The following is a 24,278-nucleotide window of genomic DNA, read 5'->3' as shown; positions in this document are numbered from 1 at the left end:
AGTTGTCTTAAAATTGCATTTCACTTTCGAGCCCTTAAAATAATTAATCATTTTTCAAATTTTACGATGGCGAATTAATATGTTTATTACATCACTATTGCTTTATAATAATTCGTGATTGTTTCTTGACCTTTTTGAAGCGTTGTGAAATCGAAAAACATATGTGCTTACAAATGTGTTAAAATTGCTCAATGGCAAACAGTTTTTTTTCCTAGGACATCTCTCAGACTATAAAAAAGATTTGTACTTTAATATGTGAAATCCGCTAGAATTTACTACATCAAAAATTTTGACCGAATTTGCATTATTTAAACTGCTGAATTTTTTCTTCTTTATTTTGTAAGCTCATTTTTGTCTTACATATATGAAAGCCAAAAAGAAATCCTGTCATAAAAATTATCACAAAGTGGTAATTGTTACCCTAATTTCCTAACTTGAATCCTTAATTCCCAATTCAAATTATCTTTTAATATCCTTTCCTACTTTAAATTATCCAATATTCCTAATTTAAATCCTAAAGCACATAAAAATTATCACAAAGTGGTTTTGTTCACCTCGTTTAAGAATTTGTTCTCATAAGATCGCCGATTTTTACCTAATTATTTGCCAACATTTGCACTGCCTACCGAGGATTTATAAAGCGTTGATTCAGAAAGCGAGGAATTGGAGTAATTACATATCATACGAAAAATAAATAATTTATAATTACTCAAGTATATATTTGAATTTAGAACCATATTTTGTACTGAAAATATATTAGAGAAAATATCCACCTTATGGCACTTCTCTTATTTAGGTAATTTTAAATATTATTTTTTTATTAAAAGTATTACTCTATTTCTCTGCCGGCGTCCTGGCATAGGGGTAGCGCATCTTCCTCGTGTTTGGACGTTCCGGGTTTGAATCCCGGTCCGGGCATGGTTGTTCTTCATCCGTGTTCTATCTGTGAGGTGTGTGAATGTGCTCCCCTGTAAAAAGGGATTGTGCAAGCGAATTTGCGTGAGTTTCATGAGCTAGAAGTCAGACTTCTGCGCTTCGGTTCTCAGGGGTCTTTACCCTCAGAAGCTACTGCATTCCCTTTCCGTGGTAAAGCGGACACGACATCATCACTCTATTTCTGTAATGGCGGTTTATGAATAAAACTATAATTCAAATTAAATTAATTTTGAGGAATTTGATAGAAATTTATGACAGCATCTTTAAGCAAACCAGTAAGATTGATCTCTTCGGAATTATCTCATATTATCTAACAAATATACTTGTGTATATGATATTGGTGAATAATAGGTACGATAGAGCCTATTAACATGTGATCTTTGGTGATTAGACATTGGAGTGTTGCTAATATACGACCGGAAAATCAAATGTGTATTTTTGTATGTTTTTACTCCCTGCCAATTAAAACTAAATTTGGCGCGGAATTAAAATTGTAATAAAAATAAATCCTATATTTCATACGTTTAAGTCACTGCGTTTTTTAGCTATGGCGTTTACATATTTGTGAATAGGCAGACAGATGAGACAGTCAATTCTTTTATGGGTTTAGTTTCAACTTTGATATATATCTAATCTTTAGATTCTGAATTTGTTTACAGATTTTATCCACCTGCTCTATTCTTTTTGTAGTTTTTATTGACTTATATTCGAACATTCAGGAACACCGATTTCCTCTGAAGAGATGTTGTTCCAAATTTGAAAGAAATGAACCAATTTGGAGTAGATACTACACATCAAATTTCAAACATCTAGCTTTTGAGTTGTCATGTTTACGGAAAGACAGACCAACAAACAGACAGGCATATTCCATTTTTTTCGGACTCGGGGGAGGTTTAAAACCTGAAGATTCTTTAAAATCTCAAGTTCGAATTCTTCAACGATCACAATGCTTTCTCTTAGCATGCATCATATGAGAGAAAGTATTAACACTAGGTTTGAAAGTAACCAAATAATGTAAAATGTCCTTTTACTAATTTTTGTTTCCGGCGTCCTTGCATAGGGGTAGTGCATCTTCACCGTGTTCTACGCGTCCCTGGTTCGAATCCCAGTTCGGGCATAGTTGTTCTTCATCTATGTGTGAATGTGCCCCCTCCCCCCGTAAAAAGGGGTTGTGCAAGCGAATATATGTTTCATCTTCATATGAATTAGAATTCAGACTTCTGTCCTTGGGTACTCAGGGGTCTTTACCCTCAGAAGTTACTGCACTCCCTTTCCGTGGTAACGCGGACACGACATCATCAAGTGATTTTTGTTGGCAGAACTTCTCAAAGTTTCATTTATTATATAAAAATATATGATATTCATCCGATTTGTTCTTCCCAAGCATCTGATATTTGAATTTGTAATTAATGTATGAAAATAGTTTGGTTGCTACCGATAAATGGATTACCGTGCAGAATGTGGTTAGGCACCACTTCATTTGACCTCGAAATGTTTATCTTTTGGTGCAATTAAGGATCAAATATTTTTTCCCATCATTGACGACTATTACTAACGAACCCAAAATGAAAACAAATGTAGTTATCCAAATATCAGCACTGAATGACGATGATGACATCGTGTCGCGTTACCACGGAAAGGGGGTGCAGTAGCTTCTGAGGGTAAAGACCCCTGAACACCCGAGAGCAGATGTCTGACTTCTAGCTCATACGAAGATGAAACTCGCACATTCGCTTGCACAACAATTTTTACAGGGGGGTACATTCACACACCTCACAGATAGAACACAGAAGAAGAACAACCATTCCCGAACCGGCACTCGAACCCAGGACGCCAAGATCACGGGGAAGACGCGCTACCCCTATGCCAGGACGCTGGCTGGAATAATCTTGTTTCAAATATAGTTGGACGAGTTTGGATGTTGAGCAGATATTGTTCGAGTTTATTATGAATGTCGAAATGGAGCATTGATGAATTTATGGTAGTTACGACTTAATTTTACATACTTTACAGAGATTGATTAATGATTAATCACGTCTGCTTTTTTACTCAAAAATTTGGACAATTTTTGGTAATTATACTGCATATACAAAATAAGTAGGCGAGGAGAGGGTTTATCAGTAACAATTGTATGATTTGCGAGTTTTATATTAAAACATTACATTAAGAATAATTTCTAATAAAACGATTGAATATTTAAGTATTAAACTAAGCTTAGGCTATACAAAACAACAACCCATACTGATAGACAGGCTTAGGTATTTATTTAACTGCTACTTAATATCAAAATGACTTCAATACTATTATTAAACTTTTAAATTAAAAAATAGATGTCATTTCACAAATAATATCAAATAATAGACATTCTTTATGAATTGGATTTAACACGGTAGAATGAATTGGACATTTATGCAGTAGATTTATGCTGTATGACTTATGAATTGGATATTTATGCTGTAGATTCATTCAAGATTTTATTACTATATGCATAATTTCCAATCTGATTATGGCCCATTAAATAATAATTAAAGATTTAAAAATAGGCACATACTTCCAATTTGAAAAATATTCTAAAATGATGCAAATGATTATAATTTATATTGTTTGAGACAATAAAAAAATCATGAAGTTTAGAATTTTATACTCTTAACTAGTCACAAGAACATTTTACAAGATATGAAGAAGAGGACCGAGGAGTTGTATGAAAATTTAGACATCATTATCTTTTATGGAATCTCAATCATTATAAAATATAATTCTTAACATAATTTCGATGTTTTTTTCTAAATAAGAGTATATGTCTATCTCCAATGACTTAGAAATTAATTATTAGGCCAGGATTACAATGGACATCGCGCATGTAGAAAATTTAAAAATTACCTTTATAAATATATTTTGTTTGCAATTACAAAATGAAATTTAAATTTATATATAAATTCAGCATTCAAGCCTACTTTTTAATTTCGTACTTTGTATGATCTACCTTAAACAGCTATTCAAGTTGACTCAATAAATAATAGTTTTCATAATTAACTGTTTTAAACCCGGACATATTTTTTGTCTAAAATAAAGAAATTTCTTGTGAAATTCATAAAACCGACCGATGAGTATTAAATTTCGCAGATTTATTTATTTAGCTACATATATTTCAATGATGCGACCAATTGTTACAAGGTTGAAGCTGTAAGATGTAAGAACTAAATACAATAAATGAGATATATTAGTACTAAATACAATAAAATATCTATAAAATGGTATTCCGAACCATAAAGTTTATTTATAAAAAAATGTTTCCAGTAGCGCTTTTATTATAAATGTTTTATCTAAATTAAAATACCATCCTCCTCTCGCATCAATCTAATGTGTCAGTCAAACTAACTCATTTCCAATTTGAGTTCAGTAAAAGCAGAAGGATAATCAACAATTGTTAATTTAATGTTAAAATATTTCGCATCACGTTGTTATTTGCAAAAAAGTGTAATAGCAAATAGTAAATCTAAGAAAATACAGAGCATAATTTAAATAAATGTAATCAGAAAAATAAATTAACCAGTTTTCTTTTAAAGAAAACATTTTTCCAAGAACTTTTACGATTTTCTGTATAAAAACTCTAAAGTTTTTGTGATAAAAACTTTTGAATCTGTTGGAATTGGTAATAAAATTGTAGGCAAAATAGCATTTCATTTTTTTGCATTAATTCCGATTTCTGTTGGGTATGGAACTCATAATTATCAAAAACAATTATATAATAAGTACTCCATCTTTGTAAGAATATTTTCTTTAGGTTTTAAATTTTACAGATATAATTAATGGTGATTTAATGTATAAAAGGCATGTATTAAATTTCTCTAGATTATATTTTGGCTACAGAATACTTTGTTTTCGAGTCCAAAATTCTGCATCCGACTCTATAACGTCAAACTGTGAAATTGAAAAGAAAGTTGCATAAGATATTTTTACGAGTACTGAATTTAATCCTTTAAGCTAAGAATTTATAGTTATTAAATGTTATATTTTAGTTTGAACACTTATTATACATATCAAGAACGGAAAAAAGACGTGATATTTTCGTAAACAAGTGGTTTTCTTTTCTTTTCACATCAATTACTACTCGCTTAAATCAAATACAAAACAATTTGACGCCCGAGTTTGAGCAGTCATCTTAATTAAAAACTTTAAAAAAGGAAAAAATAATTCTATTGACGTTTGTTTAAACATCTGCTTGGGAATTTTGGTAAAAAAAAAAATCAAATACGAAAATTTTCCTTAAAAAAATAAATAGCTTCGAAGTTACATTTACTTGAAAAACTTTAAAACATTTTATATCATTTCTAAGATCATAATTTTTTTTTCTTATCTAAATCATAAACTAAACTATTTTTTGTATTTTTATAGCCTATTATATTCCTATATGAAACAAAGTGAACCGTTTTCAATTCTATTTTTCCTTTTTTTGTTTCGAACCTACAAAATAAGTTTGAAAATATTTTGAATTTTAGCCTAGGTGTTATCATAAAATTCTTTTATCCTGAGCCATGAAATCTACTCTTTTTTTATATTTGTTTTTCAACTGCCTTTAATTTCTAACTAGCCAACAGCTTTTTAAAGAAAACAGGTACTTCTAAAAGAAAATCAACACTTAAAAAAAACAGTTCATAGCCAACTGTTAGTCACGCGATGGGTGTAAGATTTTGCTTGATTACATATCACTGTCAATTCTCAGTTTCGGTCGACTGAATTTTCTCTTTAAGGAGAACTGTTTAAACCAGTTAAACAGAGTTAAAACTGTTTATTTTATACCTATGTATGTTTTAAAATCCTCCCCCCGGAGCAAAATCGTATTAACATACTGCTTTTTTCGAGTATTAAAGTGTCAAAAAAGAATGGGTTACTTACATGGAGATTCAATAAAATTGGTTTCATGGCATATAAATTGGTGTCCTGAATACAAGTACTTCTGGTATCATAATAGAAAATTTCACTTCCTTATGGTAGAAAAACATTTCAGTTTGTCTCAATTTTGCAATCACACTTTTCAACAATCTGTTGGCGGCAATGCTCAAATAAACAGAAATAAAACAAAATAATAAAAAAGTGACCATTTTCTAGATTGGCGACTAATAATCTGAAAGAATGTGATAATCAGATAAATAAATAAACATTGAAATAATCTAGTTTAAGTTTTCTAGGTTTTGCTTCGAAATCATTTCCAATCACTTTATAGATTTAAATTCGTTCTAAATTTTGAAAAAATCATTCTGTTAAAATTCGATTTGCATTTTACATGTATTAGATGCAATGAATTATATAAAGACGATTATTGTTTACTAATCGCCTTCGGAATTGGAAATTTGTATGTTAATAATCTATGTAAAGGCTGTTCTCTCATTGTATTGCACTTACACAATAGTTATTGAACATTCTGGCTATTCCTGCAAAGTGACAAAGGCAAAATCGCTGTAATTGTTGAAAATGTCAAAGCTTTATTTTTTGATATTTTTCTAGCCAGAAGGGACGGAAACAATAGATGCCCATTGCCCACATTTCTTGGAGTCATGATCTTTTATTTGAAATAAAAATTTGTGAAATCGATACTGTGGTTGTAGTTGAAAGAACATTTTTCTCTCATACGCATCTGAACAATGAAATAATGTTTTTGAGAATTCTTTCCAAAACGGATAAGAGTGGCAGGGGATAGACTATCACTGATATCATATGTAGGGGTCATTACGTGGTATACTAGGAGGCGAAACTGCATGTTTTAAACGAAATTTGTTTGATTTCAAAACTTTGCTTTTAAAACGTTTAAACTCGTTGAAGCACGTACTAAGTTACACAATTATGACAAAATCATATGTAGTTTCTATGAAATGTCAACATGATTATCACTTATTGCAGTGAAATTTGTAGCAATGACTGCTGATTTTTGTATGTATGGCAAAGCGACTTTTAATGACAGTGGATATTATTTTGTAATATTTGCTAAACTTGATTTCATTTTACGTATACCTCGCCCACTAACTGCAGCAGTTAAGTATGGACTAAAGAGAGAACTTCAGTCTACAAGCCAAAACATTTTACCATAAAATTAAACAAGTATAAGTTTTACTGTCTTCTACTAAACTTTAATCTACTTAATTTTTTTATTTGACATCTAACATAATACCAATTAATGCGAAATGTTTTGTTAAAGGGATTTAATTAATTATAAAACAAATTAAGTATTTTTGATTTAATAAATAAATAATATAAATATTAATAAATTGCAAAAGTAATTGCAATGATAACGTAAGCAAATACAACTAAGACAGGGAAGACGTTAATTGAATGTTAAATAACCATATTTGTTTTTTTAAATAGATTATATTAGTTTCCTTTATTATAGTCTGTGTATTTTCTGTAGGTGGTTCAAGGTCACATTTTCTACCACGTTACTGGTACCAGACAACCAATAACGAGGTAGAAAATATGACCGCCTACAGAAAATACACAGACTATAGATTGTTTCAATGGATTGTATTTTCAAGTAAAAATTCCTGCCTTTCAAACATATTATTTCTTTTTAATTTAACTGCATAAAAGCGAAGGCATAGAATAAGCTTATGCACTTAAAAGTAACAATTTTAAAACCGGAAATACGTTTTCTATCGTTAGCCTAATACAGTTACACCAATGAAAAAACATCGGGAGTTATTTTCTCAGATACTACTGAGATAAAATGAAAATCATCTTAAGTAAGGATTTCATAAATATTTGTCGAATATCTCAATTAAAAAGAATTCTTCTCAATTAAACCGAATAATTAATATGGGTCTTTTAATTTTTTTATATTGTAATTTCCCCAACAAGATAGAAAAAAGACGAGTCATTCCAAAAAATGAATGAAGAAATTTGAAGAAAAACTTTGTAACCCATATTTAGCAAATTAATGTGAAATAGATATTTTGAAATAATTTATCGAATGAAAGTTAGAAGAATTTTAAATAAATGATAAAGCTACATTTCTTTAATCACTTTCTATCATAAATATGTAATTTCTTTCCAGATATTAGATACGCATCACTCAATTCTTTATTCAAAGTATTTCACACAAAATTGTTAAGAAATTGCCAGAAATATAATTTAAGGCAACTCGAAGACAGAAAAATCTTTTTAGAAATGAATTATTTTGGAAAAGGAACAGAAAAAAAAATATTTAAAGTATATCCGAACTATTTGGAGGACACATCGTTGCAAGAAATGTTTCTGGATTGATTCGTCTATCTTTATATCATTTTTAAAATTTAAAATTAACTACAACAACTATAATGCTACGCCCCCAAAAATGTATTTAATTATTGTCGTAATGTGTGTATGTATAAATATAGTGACTAAAATTATGAAAGTATTGCTTAACAATAAGCTTAAAAGCAATTTTCAGTTTAAATAATTTAGAAAATATACAATAAGAAAATTACTATTACGGAGAAGGTTATTTTCTGAATTTAAAGTGATTAAAAATAGTTTATGTGCAAAAATATACTCCGTATTTATTAATTAAAAATTTCAAATCTGTATTAATTATTAATTAAAATCTAATTATAATTTAAAAAATTCTCTAAAGTAAAAATTGAAGAATGAACTATGATTCATATTTGGTAGCTACTGCTTTCACCACCATTGTATGCCAGTGTGTAAAAACTATCAATTAAAAAAATATGTTCTGAAATTAACTTACAATTACATAAAAATTAAAGAATATCATAAAACTTTTAGGATTAAGCTTTTTCGCAGATCAGAAGTTATATTTACAGTAAATTCTTCCTTTACATGCGAAGAAAAGCAGTATCAAATTTTCAAATAAATAAATTCAATTAGAGTATTGAATCTGTTCCCAAATTAAGTTCAGTCTGATTTATAAAATACTTTGTTTCCTGATTCTATTTGCCAGATATTTTCTGAAAATGGAGAAATAATCATGGTTGCTTTGAAGCTTTTTTTTTTCAGAAAAAATTTCTCTTTTATATAGTATAAATTTTTCGAAGAATGTTCACATGATTATACAATTATCATTAAAGAATTGAACTCTAATACATATTTCTTCTGCACATCTGATTAGAATTTCGAAATTTATCTTGGCAAAGCATTACAATAAAAATAAATAAAGAATTGTCACGGATTGTTTTTTCACGGAAAAAAAGTATATATGTTCTCTAACTCTAAATATTATAAAATGATAATATTTTAGACTTGATTTGTTTATTTTATCTTTATTTACTTTGATTACATTAGCCACTGCATTCTGTGTTCAGAGATTTTTATATAGCTCATTTTGCGGAAAGCATATCTCTTTGTCCATATTCTGTCTTCTATCTGTCTTCTTATAACATTTTTTCATTATATTAGTTTCTTTTTTCTCTTTTGTTTCAAAGAACAAAATTTGGATCGCACATAATTTACGAACGTTTGCCATTTTGAAAAAAAAATATTATATTAAAAAGAAAATCACTGTATCACTATAGTATTTTGATATCACTATATCACGATAGTATTTTGATCACAGTATCTCTATATCACTATAGTATTTTGAAAATCACTGCATCCTTTTGAGATTATTTTTCATTTCATTCGTGCTTATTTGAAGCATACTCAACATTAAATCACTTCAATAACAACATATACATCATTAAATTATCCATGCAATTAGATATAATTCTAGAAATCAGATATTTACCATTAAATCATTCAGATAAACAGATATATATCCCAATAAATTGTTGAAATAATCAAATTTTAATCAATAAAATAATTATATCAAGCGTAATGAATCAGAGCGATTCTAGATATTAAAAAAAAACATATAATGACGGCTCAAATTTCCGTCCCCTTTCCCGCATTTTTGTCTACTGTATGCCTATTTCTGAATTTCCGCATCACCCCGTCTAGACAATACTTCTCTAAGCTTTACCCCTAAAATTATCACCCATTCTTCCCGAACAATACCCCTCTGCACCCTGTTATTTATTCGACCCCCTTAGTATCTCTCTCATAACTTCGTCCTATCCATTTACCGTAGCTCACATTTTCGATGCAGCGCATTTCCAGCGCACAAAAGCGTGAACATGAGAGACATCCTTTGACGCTGCGAGTGGGCAGAACCTCCATTTATCGATTCCAACCGAAGAATTTAGCCTTTTGTTCGACCGCACTTTATACTCAGCTGCTGTAATTACTATTAAACAGTTGTCCAGTTTCCACAGACGATTATTGATTTCCGAATGGTCACACAGGTCGAAAAAGGGTGGTGTTAGTTCGATAAATAGTTCGGTTATATTGATTCCGGCAGACAGGGTTAAATGGAAGTTGATAAGCAGGTTATATCGTTCAGATATTTTTTATGTGGTAATACATGGGAAATTAAATTTATTCGAATTGATTCATTTGGCAAATTATCCATAAATGGGATGATTTTTAGTTGATGAATTTTTCTTTTAAATTAATTTAGAAATTACTGAAGATTGTTTTATTTCAGTTCATTGGATAAGATTAAATGATGACACAATGATACAGACTACAATACAGAAAATGTTATTTTCTACATGCTTTGAAATATTATTTTCTACACGCGTCTTCATTGAAGAACCATCAAAAGTATTTATCAGCAAAGACCAGCCATCAATCATTCCTCTAGAATCTCTTAATGTATTAATTAGGCAAATCATGTATAGATTGAAGGATTTCCTTTGCTTTTTTTTATTTAAATTAAGCAAAAAATTTACTTAAGATTTTTTTTTTTGCTAAATTAATTGTTTATAATTTGTCATACGATTATAATACAAATTTTATGTTTCGTTGTATCGATTATTGCTTTTATTTTCAAAGTGTCATTTAAACAATTCTCCGTTTAAAATTGTCCCAAGTTTTCTTATAATAATAATAATAATTAAAAAAAAATCAGAATGCTAAAAAATATGAGATAAAGAAAGATGCTTGACAAAAATTAATTTATCTATAATCAAATAAATTCAGGCAATCAAATAACTTTTTGCTTGATATTTCAAAGCAAGAAATATCAAGCAATTTTTTAGAAAGTTAAATGGACGTTGATAAGTGAATGAAAATTAGAGAGGGACTGACAATCAAAATGGACTAACACAAATCTTCATTATACAGAAAAAGGAATTATATTTTATAAATACTTAAAGTAAATAATTTGAAGTGATATCTAATAATAATTAGAGAAAAATTTCTTTAACCTCTCTAGTTTTTATTATTCTTTTCTAGTTTAATATTGCCAATATGTTTACATCTTTTAAATGCTTTTTTTCATTACTGTCAGGTTGGTATTACTTCTGGTATAGGTAGTCGAATGTTGCAAATCACCTGAGAATTGCTACATTCAACCATCTACTAATATAAAATTCCCTAATAAATTCAACTATGTCGGTAATACAAAATTCCCTTGAAAAAATTACCAATTTATTAGAAATGACAGGGTTGGTTAATAATGACGCCTGAATAACAAAAAGTGGTTTATTTTTAATTCGTACAACGTAGATAGTCCAATAAATGAATTTAAAAAAACAGACTTCGGACTAATTATCGCATTGAATTTTGAATTTATTATCACAATTTAATGTGTTTTGTGTTGATTCCAGTTTAAGGAGAAAAGAAATGAATGTGGATTTTCAAACAGTACCTTCTCCCATTGGTTACTTTATTCTGAAATATTATACAATTCTACAATTGTACTAAATAGAATGACGCTACATTAAATTTCTTTTGTTAGGTAATATCAGTTTTAAGACACCCTATTTAAACGCATATATATCGATAGATAGAGACAAAGTCTACTCTTTGACAGATAGGCACCAAAATTTGTTATGAATCTATAATTTAATATAGGAATTGTCCAAATGGAATGTTAATATAATTTTTATAATTTTGATGTAAAAAAAATCATCTTTCATCAAATGGGCAAATATCCCATTGATAGTTTTCAATAAAATTTTTTACACACCTTCCATCTGGATATAAAGACCACATAATACAGACGGAGGCGATTGATTCTATCAATGCGGTTTTTTTGGACCTAGAAAGACTAAAAAGTGAAAATTTATCAAAATTTTCGAGTTGATTTTATTGCTAATACTTCATTTGATATACTTCGTAACTGAGGAAGAAAAAAGTCAATAAAAATAATAACATTCCTTTCACAAGATTTTCTGAAAGTGTTTAAGTGGTGCGGAAGAAAAAGTTAAGCTAAGAATGGTATTTTAATTTCTTATACAATTAGGAGCAATTACTTTTCGCTTAACCCTAAATTATACTTTATTTTCCGACCTAGTAAACTGTTTGTTTTACTAAACATGCCCTGTCGACTTTTACTTCGGGATTGATCTCATTATCTATATGTACAATATCTGCATGCTCCTAAAACTCATCAATTACGAGAGAAACTTGTTTATTTACTTTGTTTTAGCTGATGAGTCAGTATCAATAGTCTGCTCTATTTTGGTTGCTAACAAAGAGTTTTTTTCTTCTTAAATGGTGAGTTGTATTTAGTACAACATGGAGAAAGTTGATCTGCAGTTTTTATAAATGATGAAATTTTGATGAATTTTATAAGATTTCTTTGACATTGCTATTGCAAATATAAACTATGAGGTATACATCGATACTTTGGACTTAACCGAGTGATTTATACCGAAACATATTGTTATTTTGCATTATTAGTGAAAAACGCTTAATAAAAACGAAATTTAGGATTATAATTCTCATAAAATTCGGACTCGAAAAGTTGAGAAATGGAAATAAACTTCTGTGAAATAGAATAACAACTTCAAAGACAATCAAAGCTCTGCATCTAAATAGCACAGAATAATTAATTTGTACAAGCGGAAAGAAAAATTCTAAAATTTATTAGTGAAGGGCTATAATAATAGGATAAATACTCATGCTGTATTTCTTATGTTAAATTATACGAGTACATTCTGCAATTAGGTTATTTTAAGTTGCCAAACTATGGGTAAATACAGCAAAAAATATCATTATATTCGTTAGCAATCCACAATTGATTAATTTATAGTAAGCATAGCTTATTACCTTTTAAGAATAGTTAGGTGAATTCCCATTTACTCAAAAGCAAGCAAAAACATATATATACACTTTTATCAAACCAATTGGTTCGTGATACTCATTCCCATTATTTGTGAATCGAAACAACATCTCCTAAATATCGAAAAATCAGGGCGCTGATTTTCGCTGTCACTAATATTCGGGTTTTCTTACCTTAGGATTAGTTTGCCTTGACAGATGTCGATGCGTTGCCTGGTGATAGCCGATATGGACACCGTAATTCAATCATGTGGAAAGAGTATCCAACTATTAATGACGTCAAAAATCAGTGGCATGACCTTCTGTGTTTAGGAGGTGTTGATAGAATCATACAATATGCAATGCTCCTTATAAAACTTACGTAAAGGAACTTCAGTGAAAAGTAAATAAAATAAGTTTCGACTGGATCATACTATTTCCATTCTTCCTCTTTGAATTGAGGAATAATATTTTTTTATGCATTTATGATATTTATCCATCATTATGATGTTTATTGTTATGCTTGTGAAAATAATAGTTTTAAAATATAAAGATTTTGACAAATTAAATTTGATATTGGGTTTGGTAATTGAATTATAGACTTGCATGAATTTTTGGAATAAATCCATCCAAAGATTTATAATCTGTTCGTCTATTTATTTGTCTTTATAAGAATATAGTAAATCAAAAAAAAAAAGTCGCAAGCTAATTGCATTAAGCTTAATTTGTGGTTTTGACATTAAGATTTTTGAATCGGAAATTGACTCAATCGAAATTTAGACTTATCAAAGCGAAGATACTCAAAATGTGCACTGAATATCTCTAAAATTAAACACAATATGCGTCATGCTGTGTTATTATATGAGAAAGTTGAAAAGGTGAACATTACACTCTCTGATTTTCAATTTTTTTCAGCTTTCAATCTTCTTTAGAATTTTGTAAAAAACGCAAAAATTCATTCAATATAGCAATATATATAATAAATTAAATAACAATACCATTCCCTTCCAGCATTGTGATGCAATATGTCTTCCTATAAATAGCTAATAAAACAACACCTTCAAATCCATCCCTTCGGACAAATACATCCCCGGCAAACAAACTTCACTCTAATGCGGTTAGTTTGACGCCAACAAACAATCTCATAAGCCTGAATCAAAACTTATTTTGACACGAAATGGATTCTTTGGTTGCGGAGATATTAACTTATTCCTTCTCCCCCTTTCTCATTACACCATCTCAAAATCTCCCTAGGCAGTGCGATGTACTACAACTAAAATTCATATTCTCTTCAGCACATCGCCAACTTTGGCGGAAAACTTCAATTTAAATTACTCGGAATCGGAATCCCATAACTTTGCAGAGAGATAATTGCGTTTTCATGCGCACAGACCCCCACTTATTATGCGAGCGCGGAATTTTGTGGATCGGTGTATATGATCATCACTTTCAATCACGTATTGGTTACACAAATTAGATTGGGCTGAAACTCCCATCAAACCCTTACGTGCCCTAACTCCTTGTGATGCGATGATTATGACGCTGTAAGGTTATACTTAGCGTCGACTCATTAAGAAATCGATACTTCACGGAATTTTGACACCGAATGGCGAGGAGTTGGGATTTTGGATATTAATTAATGAGGCAACAGGCTAGGGTTTTTTAATTTGTGATTGTTTTCCAAGCCTCGGTGCGTTGTTTTGACAAAATGAGTCTAGCATATTCATTTATTTAGTTTTAAATGCCAGATATGTGGAAATGTAAATTAAAAGGAAGGGATAATGTCTCAAAGTTTTAGAATAAAGAGTATCGTTTTAATTAATTATGGTAACGTGCGTAGTTGCACAATTATGAATGTTTAGGTTATAAGAAATTGATAAACTTAATTTTGGCGCAGTTATAACTATAATATTATTATATATAAAATATATATTTTTTATTTTTATATAAATTACACTGTTTTCAAGAGTATATGTATGCATAAAATATCTACTCTAGTATCTGGTTTCTAAACCATTAGAAATAGATATTCCAGTTGAAAGAATGTTATAAAAGGCTTGATAGTTAATTTCTAAAGATAGACACATGAGGACACTACTGTAAATGATGTTAAATATTGTATTTATAGCATTCTTATATTATTTATTATTGTTACGTGATACAATAAATGTATTGCTGAAAAACTCTCAATATTTAAATATTTATACAGTTCCAAGATTTATAAGTCCTGCTTCATAAAATGTTTTTAACATATAATTTTTTTTAAAAAAAGATAACTATTCTACAACTAAAATTTATAGAATTATCAAATTTAGAAATATTACTATTTTAAGTAATTTAAAATCATGCCAATGATTAAAATGGTTAAAGGATCTCTTAACTGAAAGTAGCTTCTAAGAAAATCAATAGAAAAAAATGTTTAACATTCACTTTAGGATCATTTAAAAGAATTAAATGGTTCAAAAACAGTAAATTTTTAAATATAGTTATAAAAATTAAACTTACAACAATATCATAAAATTCCCAAAAGTAGATAATTGCCATAAATTTAACTGACAGAAGAATTAATATCATCCTCCATTAAAGTGGAAATGTTCTTGGAAAATCTTGCCCACAGACACTCAAAACAACGAAACTAAATCCATACCTATGTACCACAAAACCGTAAAAAAAAAAAAAAATTGTTATTGATGAATAAATGCATAATAATGTACAAAAAAAAAATGTTTAATTTAACAAGAGGTTATAAATTTTATAGAGAAAGAATAGTTTTGAAGCTTATCTTTTATTTTGGCGGCGCTTGGATGAGATGTATATAAAATATGTTATTTGTTTGAGTATTCGCATACCATAATTTTATTTTAAATGTAAACCACTTATTTGGCATCTCCTCGAGCACAACTTTGAAAAAAATCTCATAGTTTTGTATCACAGTTAGATGAAAAGATGAATCTATCTAAATATGATTTGAAAGTGAACCAAGCTTGATTTCGTGTTGCTAGAATGGATAGAAACCTTCAAACCACGACACCATCTTATGAAGACATAATTTTTAAGTTTAAAAATCCGGAATACTTGAAATCAAAGGTCAGAGAAAATATTCATAACTAAAGGATTGAATAAAAAACTTTGAATTTGTCATTAATCATGACTCATAAAAGCGGTCTTATGATTAACCAACACATTCTTTTAAAAAACACCTTCAAAAGAGTTGAAATAATTTTTTTCTTCATAAGTTCGTCATTTCATTGCTTTTATTTTATAATAATTTGTATTTTTCTATTTCTCTTTTAATTGTGCTTTGTTTTAAATTCAATTAAAAATTTATATGTTCTTTTAATTTACAAAAATACATAAAACAAATATACTAATACTTTAAAGTTAGAGAAGTCAGTATTGAAATACTATCAATCAATCTAATATGTTTTATTTTTGTTTGGAATTTGGCCTACAAAACCATTTGGCCCGTAACTTGTTCGCACCAGAAAAAAGTTCGAAAACTCATGCGTATCTTTTTTTAAAGAAAATTTCATTCGTTTTATTCCAACGAAAGTTAACATTTTCCTCATTAACATTCCACATAACATTTATTTATATATTTAGAAATAGATTTATATTTATATGATGTAAAATAAACATTCCAGGGAAGAATCTTTTCTACACTGATTCATGTTAAATTTTATTTACTTTTTTAATTATAAAATGTAAAAAGAAATGATATTTTATAGTTTCTTTGATTTCTAAGGAATTATTAAAAGACAAATAAATGAATAATGTCACAATCAAAGTTGAAAAATAACATATCGCACTCTAACTTATCATGAAAGATAACCTATTTTATACAAAAATAAGAATTCCAACAGAAGATATTCTCTATATTAATACGTTTCGCATGATATGTTTACATTCTAAATTAATTTTGGATGATGTATCTAATATATAAAATTAAATTTTGGTTTGTTCGTATTTTATGCGCTTCCGTACCACTCATTCGATTGCAATAAAACTTAGCCAACTTATTGCTCGCACTTGCGCGAAGGTTATAGGTAAAGTACAATTATTATATCTAAAATAAAAAAAAAGAATAAATATTATTTATACTTCTGCTTTAAATATGATTCAATTTCAATGAATGTATTCATTGTCGCCAAGAAATTAAATATCATTCTTTCTATCATTCCTAAGCAAACAAGATAGTTATTTCAAATTTCAAACGATGTCAAAATTATTCTTTTTGCGGCAACAAGCGTCGGGTACCAGCTTGTAAGCTATAAAAATAGAAGATATTTTATAGTTTTCTTAATTTTTAGAAAATAATCGAAGGACAAATAAAGGTATAAAGTTAGAATCAGAGCTGATGGATACATTATCATTCTGTAATCCATCATGAAAGATGAGCTATTTGAGTTGAAAAATAATATCTGTACTGATATGAAAAAATATATGCATTCTTAATCATTAAGTGTAAGAGTATAAAAAAAAATTCTTACATTTCTCAAAAATAATATAAACCAAAGAAATGAATGATATCTGCGATGCAGCCAAAACTAAAATATAATGCATCACACTTTCATATTTAAATTTCCCAATAAAGTGTTTGAAGTTGCCCTATCTAAACATAACATGTGCTCCAAACAAATTCTTCTGTTTGCTTAATATAACGTGCCGACCATGGGTTATTATTGTATTTTTTTTCACGAATATATCATTAACTTCATTGTAGTGTTTCTCGTGTAATTCAGAACTTTTAACTTCCTCCTTTCTTTTCTAAATAAGCACGCAACGCGATCAATAAGTACAGTAGAAAGTATAATGATGAAAGTACAATGGTTTTGTATTTACGGCTAACTCATCAGTTAGCAGTCCATAGATTTACTTTGGAAACACAACAATTGCATCTGTTTCGAGATTAGACATTTGTTGGGAGAATAAAAGGTTGCATTTCCGGAACAACTGACAGGGCTTTGGAAACTACATGCGCACAATGATTGTGATAAGTGGATAATACTCACATAGAACACAATCGAAATTATTTATCTCAAAAAATGATTTCTGAATTCTTTCAAGCTTCGATTAAATATGACATTTGTTGCAGACAAATTACTGCTTTAGTAAGTCACTAGCTAAAAAGAATATGGAGCTGTTTTTACAAAGGCTTATGTTATTTATATGAATGCCTAATTCTTCTTTTCAATTCATTGAAATAAAATACTGAATTGCTTTCTTTGTAAAGTATTGGTCAGAAATGAAATAAATAATGATGGTTTGTAAGAGAAAGATAGATACTGCTCTAATAACATTAGCTTATCTGAGTTTTCTCAGAATGACATTTAAATTTCACAAAAATCTTTAATAAATGTAATAGTTAAGCATTTCTATGATTTTTTAAGTAGAATTATCTTTATTTCTTTAAGGTGTTTGAGCATTATTATTAAAACGTTTGAAAAAGACTCTGATAAAATAAAATAAAAAAATAAATAAAAGAGATGAATATTTTCATAACAATTATTTTTAAAAATTAGCTATATAATTTTATTATCAAGCTTTTTTCTGATATAGTAATACAGATTGTGGCTGAAAAATACTAAATAATAAATATTCACTAAAATAAATGTAAAAATTAAGCAAATTTTAAATTTGAAAATTACTTAAATATATAATTAAAGATATGACTAGATATTTTTGAAGTTCCGAACATCTGGGCTAAAATAAATTCGTTTCAAACAAGAGTTTTTTTTTAAATTATTTTATTTACAAATAAATGCATAATAGTTATTTTTTTCTTAAAGTTTTGAATATGAGACATTATGATTCTTTATAAGTGATTAACAACATACTTCTAATAATGTTAACATTAAATAACAGAAACATTCGATAACATAAAGAGATTTAACTGAAAGTAACAAAATCTTTAATTTTAAGATGAAATAGTAAATTTTTAGGAAAAAATGAAATTATCATAAGAGTTTGATTAGAAAGCTGAAAAAAAAAATCTTTAAACACCAAAGTTATTTTGTATTTATTTTACAGATTTTTAAGACGAAATAATCACCATTCTTATAAAGTTAAATTGAATGATTACCAATCAAGTTATTAGTTAGATTTTTGAAAAATGATTTAATGTTTTTTAAAACTTTGTATTTCGGCAATGCAATGCATTTTTTAGGAAAATATATCTGAATTAATTAATATGCTCTCTGGCAGAATAAATAGTTTCAAAAAGATAACTTCTACAATTTTTATTTAAAAAAAATGCAGTAGGAATATATTTTCGACAAAAAGTAATTTAACATTTAATGTTTTTTGACTAATTATATTTTTGGACGCGGTGTCAATAAAAAATAAACGTAGGATTTGTATTCAACTTGAACCTGATTAATTTTGGTTACATTAAATCAGGTTCAATAGCCGATAAATCATCAATAGCTATTGTACATAATTATCAATTATTTGTAAAAGTATATAAAAATTATTATTTTATTGTATTATTATGCAAAACATTTATCTAAGAATATGAATGAATAATATAAATTTTTCTTTAAGTACAAACAGTCGATTTCTATTACATCGATTCTTAATCGGAAAATGCTTTTATAAATACTACAAATATTTTTTTGTTTTTGTTTGTGTGGTACAACATTTTTAACAGTATGAAACTCCAGGTATTAGAAAATCATTTATCTGAGGTTTGATTTTCTAAAATGCCTTTTTATCAAACAGTCTTCTCAGCTGAATTTAAAGAGTTAAGTTTAAATATCAATAATATGTCTCTTCCTATTCCATTTTTTTTAAATAACAATGCTCTCAATAAACTAAATGTGTTCCCATCTCTTAGGTTACTGCAGCAGCAGATGCAACAACAGCAGCTGTCCCACCACCAGCATGGAACAGCGTCTCAACGAGGACCCCACCACACAGCGACCCAGGGGGTACACAACGGTAACTCAGGCCTGCACCATAGACTATCCTCCTCCTCTTCCGATCACATCCGAGGGGGTCCAGGAGAAACAACTGATGACGGAGAGAACACCAATGGCAGTTTTGGATCATTCGATGGTGGAAGCTCCCCTCAATGTCTGAGTCCGGCTCCTGTGTCTACCACTTCGGACTCCAGCAGGACACCCTCTCCAGGACATCACGGAATGCAGAGGCAAAGTCTAAACCTCAGCCAGCATCATCACAGGCATGATCCATTGGCTTCAATACTACATAGAGATAGGCATGATCGGGCTTGAAGGACATAAGAAAGATTTTTTTTTTATTTCTGTTATTCCAATGGGTGTCCCAGAATTTCAGTTGTTAGGTGTTCTAACAGCAATTTATGTGCAATGTCAAAAGATGTGTGATAACATGGAAGAAATGGGAAAGTTATTTAGCGGAATAGACTTCGAAATCTAGTGGCTGGGTGCTTCAGAACTGTTCATATCTCCCATAAATGTAGCTTCAACGCTTATCAAAGCTTTATATATAGTATCAATATATATTAATAAAGGTGATATCAAATTAAACTGGAATCACATCGCCTCATCATAAATGTTTGTCGTGCTCCTTCCGCCCCACAGAATGATACCTTAAGGAATAAATAGATGTGTCTGATTCTTTATTGGAAATAATCGGAAAAAAAACCCCTCCTAAGCAATTCTCTAAAGAACATTGTTTAAAAGATATTTTCTTATTTCATTTAAATATTTATTCAATAAGCAAAGAAAGAGTCAATCATTACAAAGTTGGTCACATATCTAATTAATAAAATGTTATCTCATGAAACAACGCAACATAAAATATTAGAACAGAATTCCAGTGGTTTTATATAGAGTATATCACCAGTTAAATTTGATTTGGTCTCTAGAAGGCTAAAATTGCGTGGAAGTTAATTGAACTTAGACTTCACCATGCACAAATAGGAAGTGATTTTGCTCACAACAACATCTTATAACAATATTTGATTCTTCAAAGATATTATCATAAAATAAAGATTTATTGCTAATAGATTATTTAAGTCTGTGCATGACATTCAATCTATGATAACAATGGAAAATACGACGGACAAATATTAACTCTTCAGAAATTGTGATCAACCCTAATTTGTGTTGTTATTTGGAACGATACTCATTAAAATCTTCCGACTTCATCAGGATGACTAATAGCTCGAAGCATAACTCACTAGTTTTCAGATAACTCCTTATCATCATTTGCTGTGTTCGACCTATTCGTGCTCAGTCTAAAACTAAAGGAATTAATGAGACTGTCGGTTGACATTTTAGAACAGTACTTAATTAGAATCTGCTAATTACATTACACTGTCATTTCTGAACTCACGAACTTTGTTTCGAATAATAGGAACTGTCATCCATCAACGTCAGTTTGACGCTGTTTATTGGAAGTGTTTATGTACATTGAAGTCCATTTCGTGCACAATGATATAAGTTGCTTCTAGGTTCATCAAAGAAAAAAAAAGTGACTTTGTTTATATGTATAAATGAGACATTTAAGTCTATGATGTCTGTGTGTGTGTGAATGTTTTGAAAAATATTCGAATAGCAGATGTTTCTGTATGTGTATATGTGTACATAGGATCAAAATATCTTTGAGAACAATTTTGTGTTTGAAAGGATGACGTTAGAATATTTTGGTTTTTACAGATTGTTAAATATGAATGTTTCGTTTTACTAAAGAGAAAGTTGTTTAAAAGCAACTCCTTACAAATTGTAAAAATATTAATAATAAGTTAAAATTTTCATTTTATTTGAGGATTAAGAGGGTATTAAAATTTGTACAGTTTCAGACAGATAGAAAATGAATTAAATCTGACTAAATGAGAAATAATTTTTACTGGAATATTAAAAGAAATAAATTAAGAATTATATTGAAATAATTACTACCTAAACAATCTAAATTTTTTTTAAATTTTTAATTAGCAAAAAAATTTAAATTTTCTAATTCTTTAATCAGTCGAATAAATTGAAATTCTTTAATCAAAGGCGTAAAATAATAAATGTTAATAAGCTTTACATTTTTAAATTTCTACAGAAGAGGAAAATTTAGAAATTAAATGCAATAAAGTTAGGATAAAAAGATTTTTTTTAAAGTTTTGAATTTAAAATATTTAAAATTGTTAGATTAATGCAGTCAGTTAATGAAATAACACTAATACATGACAAACATTACTCCACATATCATTAATACTTAATTGAACATATTCTTAAGCAAGTTTGAGAAATTCATCCCTTTTACATTCATCAAAATATGCAACAGATGCAAAAGTTTAAATTTCACAGCGCATTTACCTTATATCACGTGGGCAGAAATTGATTCCAATCATATCTAATCATAATCATTCAAACTTTTATCAGATTCTTAAAATGTCTAAAATTTCATTTCATTGTTTGCTTATAGCTTTATGAATATTTTCATCTCTGGAAATAAAATATGTATGTGAATATAACATTTTTATGTGTTTTTTTTGTTTTGTTTTTGCTATGAATGAATGTTTTATTTCATGGAAAAAAAATGTTTGAATTCAGCTACGAAACAACAATTGTCGCTTTCTTTGTAATGTAAATATAAATAGAGTAGCTATTATTTAAAGATCAAGATTCATCCTGTCGTTCTATTGTTTGATGAGAAATAAAAGAAGTTATTATCTTAGTTTCATTCTTTGATTGAATGAAAATTTTAAGAATCTTCAAACGTGCGAAGCCTAATTGGTGCATAAATATAAAATTTTAATGAGCTCCTTTATGTAATTGCGGGCGATAGAAGAGTAAAATGGCTTTTGGTTACTTGGCTTTTGGTTACTATATAAAATGGTGCCATAAAAATAATTGCTAAAACTTGAATTTATACATATTTATTGAAAAATCATATGTACACTGATATTATATAAAAAAACGTATTGCCAGCGGCTGAAAATATATTAAACGCAACTAATATTAAATGTACTTCTTAATATTATCAGCTTATAGTTAGAAGTTATATACAGATACAGACAATAAGTAATCTAAATAAAATTTTATTTACTTAAAATTAAATTAGCGTAAGACATTAAATCTATTTCATATAAACGGCCTTCCATTAAGTTAAAAAAAAGATATAACAATTAAATAATAAACAAATAAACTGAAACAATTTTAAACAAAATAATTACAACATATGACAACAACTAAAATATAAAAATTGAACTTTTTGGGATCTGTTTTACGCAGATTTGGTTATAAGTAAATATATATGTCTAATTTTTGTAAAATATCACTTTTAATAGAAATAATTGTAGAACTTACTAATCTCTTTTGTTCTATAGCAGATCTTAGGTAATTTTTAATTATTTTTCTGTTTTTATAATGGTTTTTTTTCTGTTATAGCTACTGAGATCGAAATTGTTAGTAAAAGACGTGAATAAATGCTAAGAAAAGAATGAATCTAATTGTTAACAACGGTCAATCCCTCCCGATATAATTTAGAATTTAATTTGCTCCAAAATAAAGATGGAATTTATGCGTAAGTTCTGCATTATTTATGCAGCTTTGATTCTTATTATTTAAATCTAATTCCAATTTTTACATAAACTGAGTTGATTCTTATTCGCAGTATTCATTAAAATAATTATCTCGCTACAATTTATAAACTTATGAATAATATTTTTAAAGAACAAATCTTTCGCTTAAAAATGTCACCACAATATTTAAGATTAAAGAATTTACTTTAAAGTTCATTTCATTGTTCTATAAAAGTTGTTCTCTTTTATAAGTAAAATGTTTTCACTGCTTTAATTTTTATTTTTCAAGGTTTTAATGTTCTTGGCTTTTAAAATTTGCATCAACATCTACAGAAAATGCTAGTTTTTTTTACTATCAAAGAGCATATCATTGATACCTTTATCAAATATCAAGCTAAATGAATTCTTAAAGAAAGCAGTTTAATTTATTTAAACTTTCAAAAACCTAAGAAATATTTAAATATTTAGCTTGAAAACCATTGCAAACAATATTCTCTTTTTAAAGAATATTTTTTATGCTATTAAATTACTGTGTATATAAAATTAAATTTTAGGATTTTTTTTTTTCTTGTGGCTTTACTTTCTGTATTGTTATCGAATTTTTTTTGGTTATTTCACAGAGAACATCAAAGAACTCTCCTGACAGAAATTTTAATCGATTTCTTCGACGACATCGTATCTGATAAAGCTTTCAATGTCAAATTTAAAACATGTCTTTTTAAAATAGATAAATAATTAGTTAAAGCCGGGGAAAAATGTACAGCTCTTGAAC

At 28.4% G+C, this 24,278-nt stretch overlaps 1 protein-coding gene across 1 annotated transcript in view; it reads left to right on the top strand.

Moving 5' to 3' along the window:
• Positions 1 to 21,763, top strand: part of LOC129981275 (homeobox protein SIX6-like) — a 39,604-nt gene extending 17,841 nt beyond the window's left edge. Inside the window, exon 2 of the mRNA XM_056092047.1 lies at positions 19,847 to 21,763. Within this exon, the coding sequence (XP_055948022.1) occupies positions 19,847 to 20,246 (400 nt within the window). The 3' untranslated portion in view covers positions 20,247 to 21,763. The remainder of the gene's footprint in view (positions 1 to 19,846) is intronic.
• Positions 21,764 to 24,278: the final 2,515 nt, after the last annotated feature.

The sequence above is a fragment of the Argiope bruennichi genome, chromosome 8 (genome assembly GCF_947563725.1).
Source record: "Argiope bruennichi chromosome 8, qqArgBrue1.1, whole genome shotgun sequence".
Taxonomy (NCBI): domain Eukaryota; kingdom Metazoa; phylum Arthropoda; class Arachnida; order Araneae; family Araneidae; genus Argiope; species Argiope bruennichi.
This window is presented reverse-complemented; position numbering and strand designations above follow the sequence as displayed.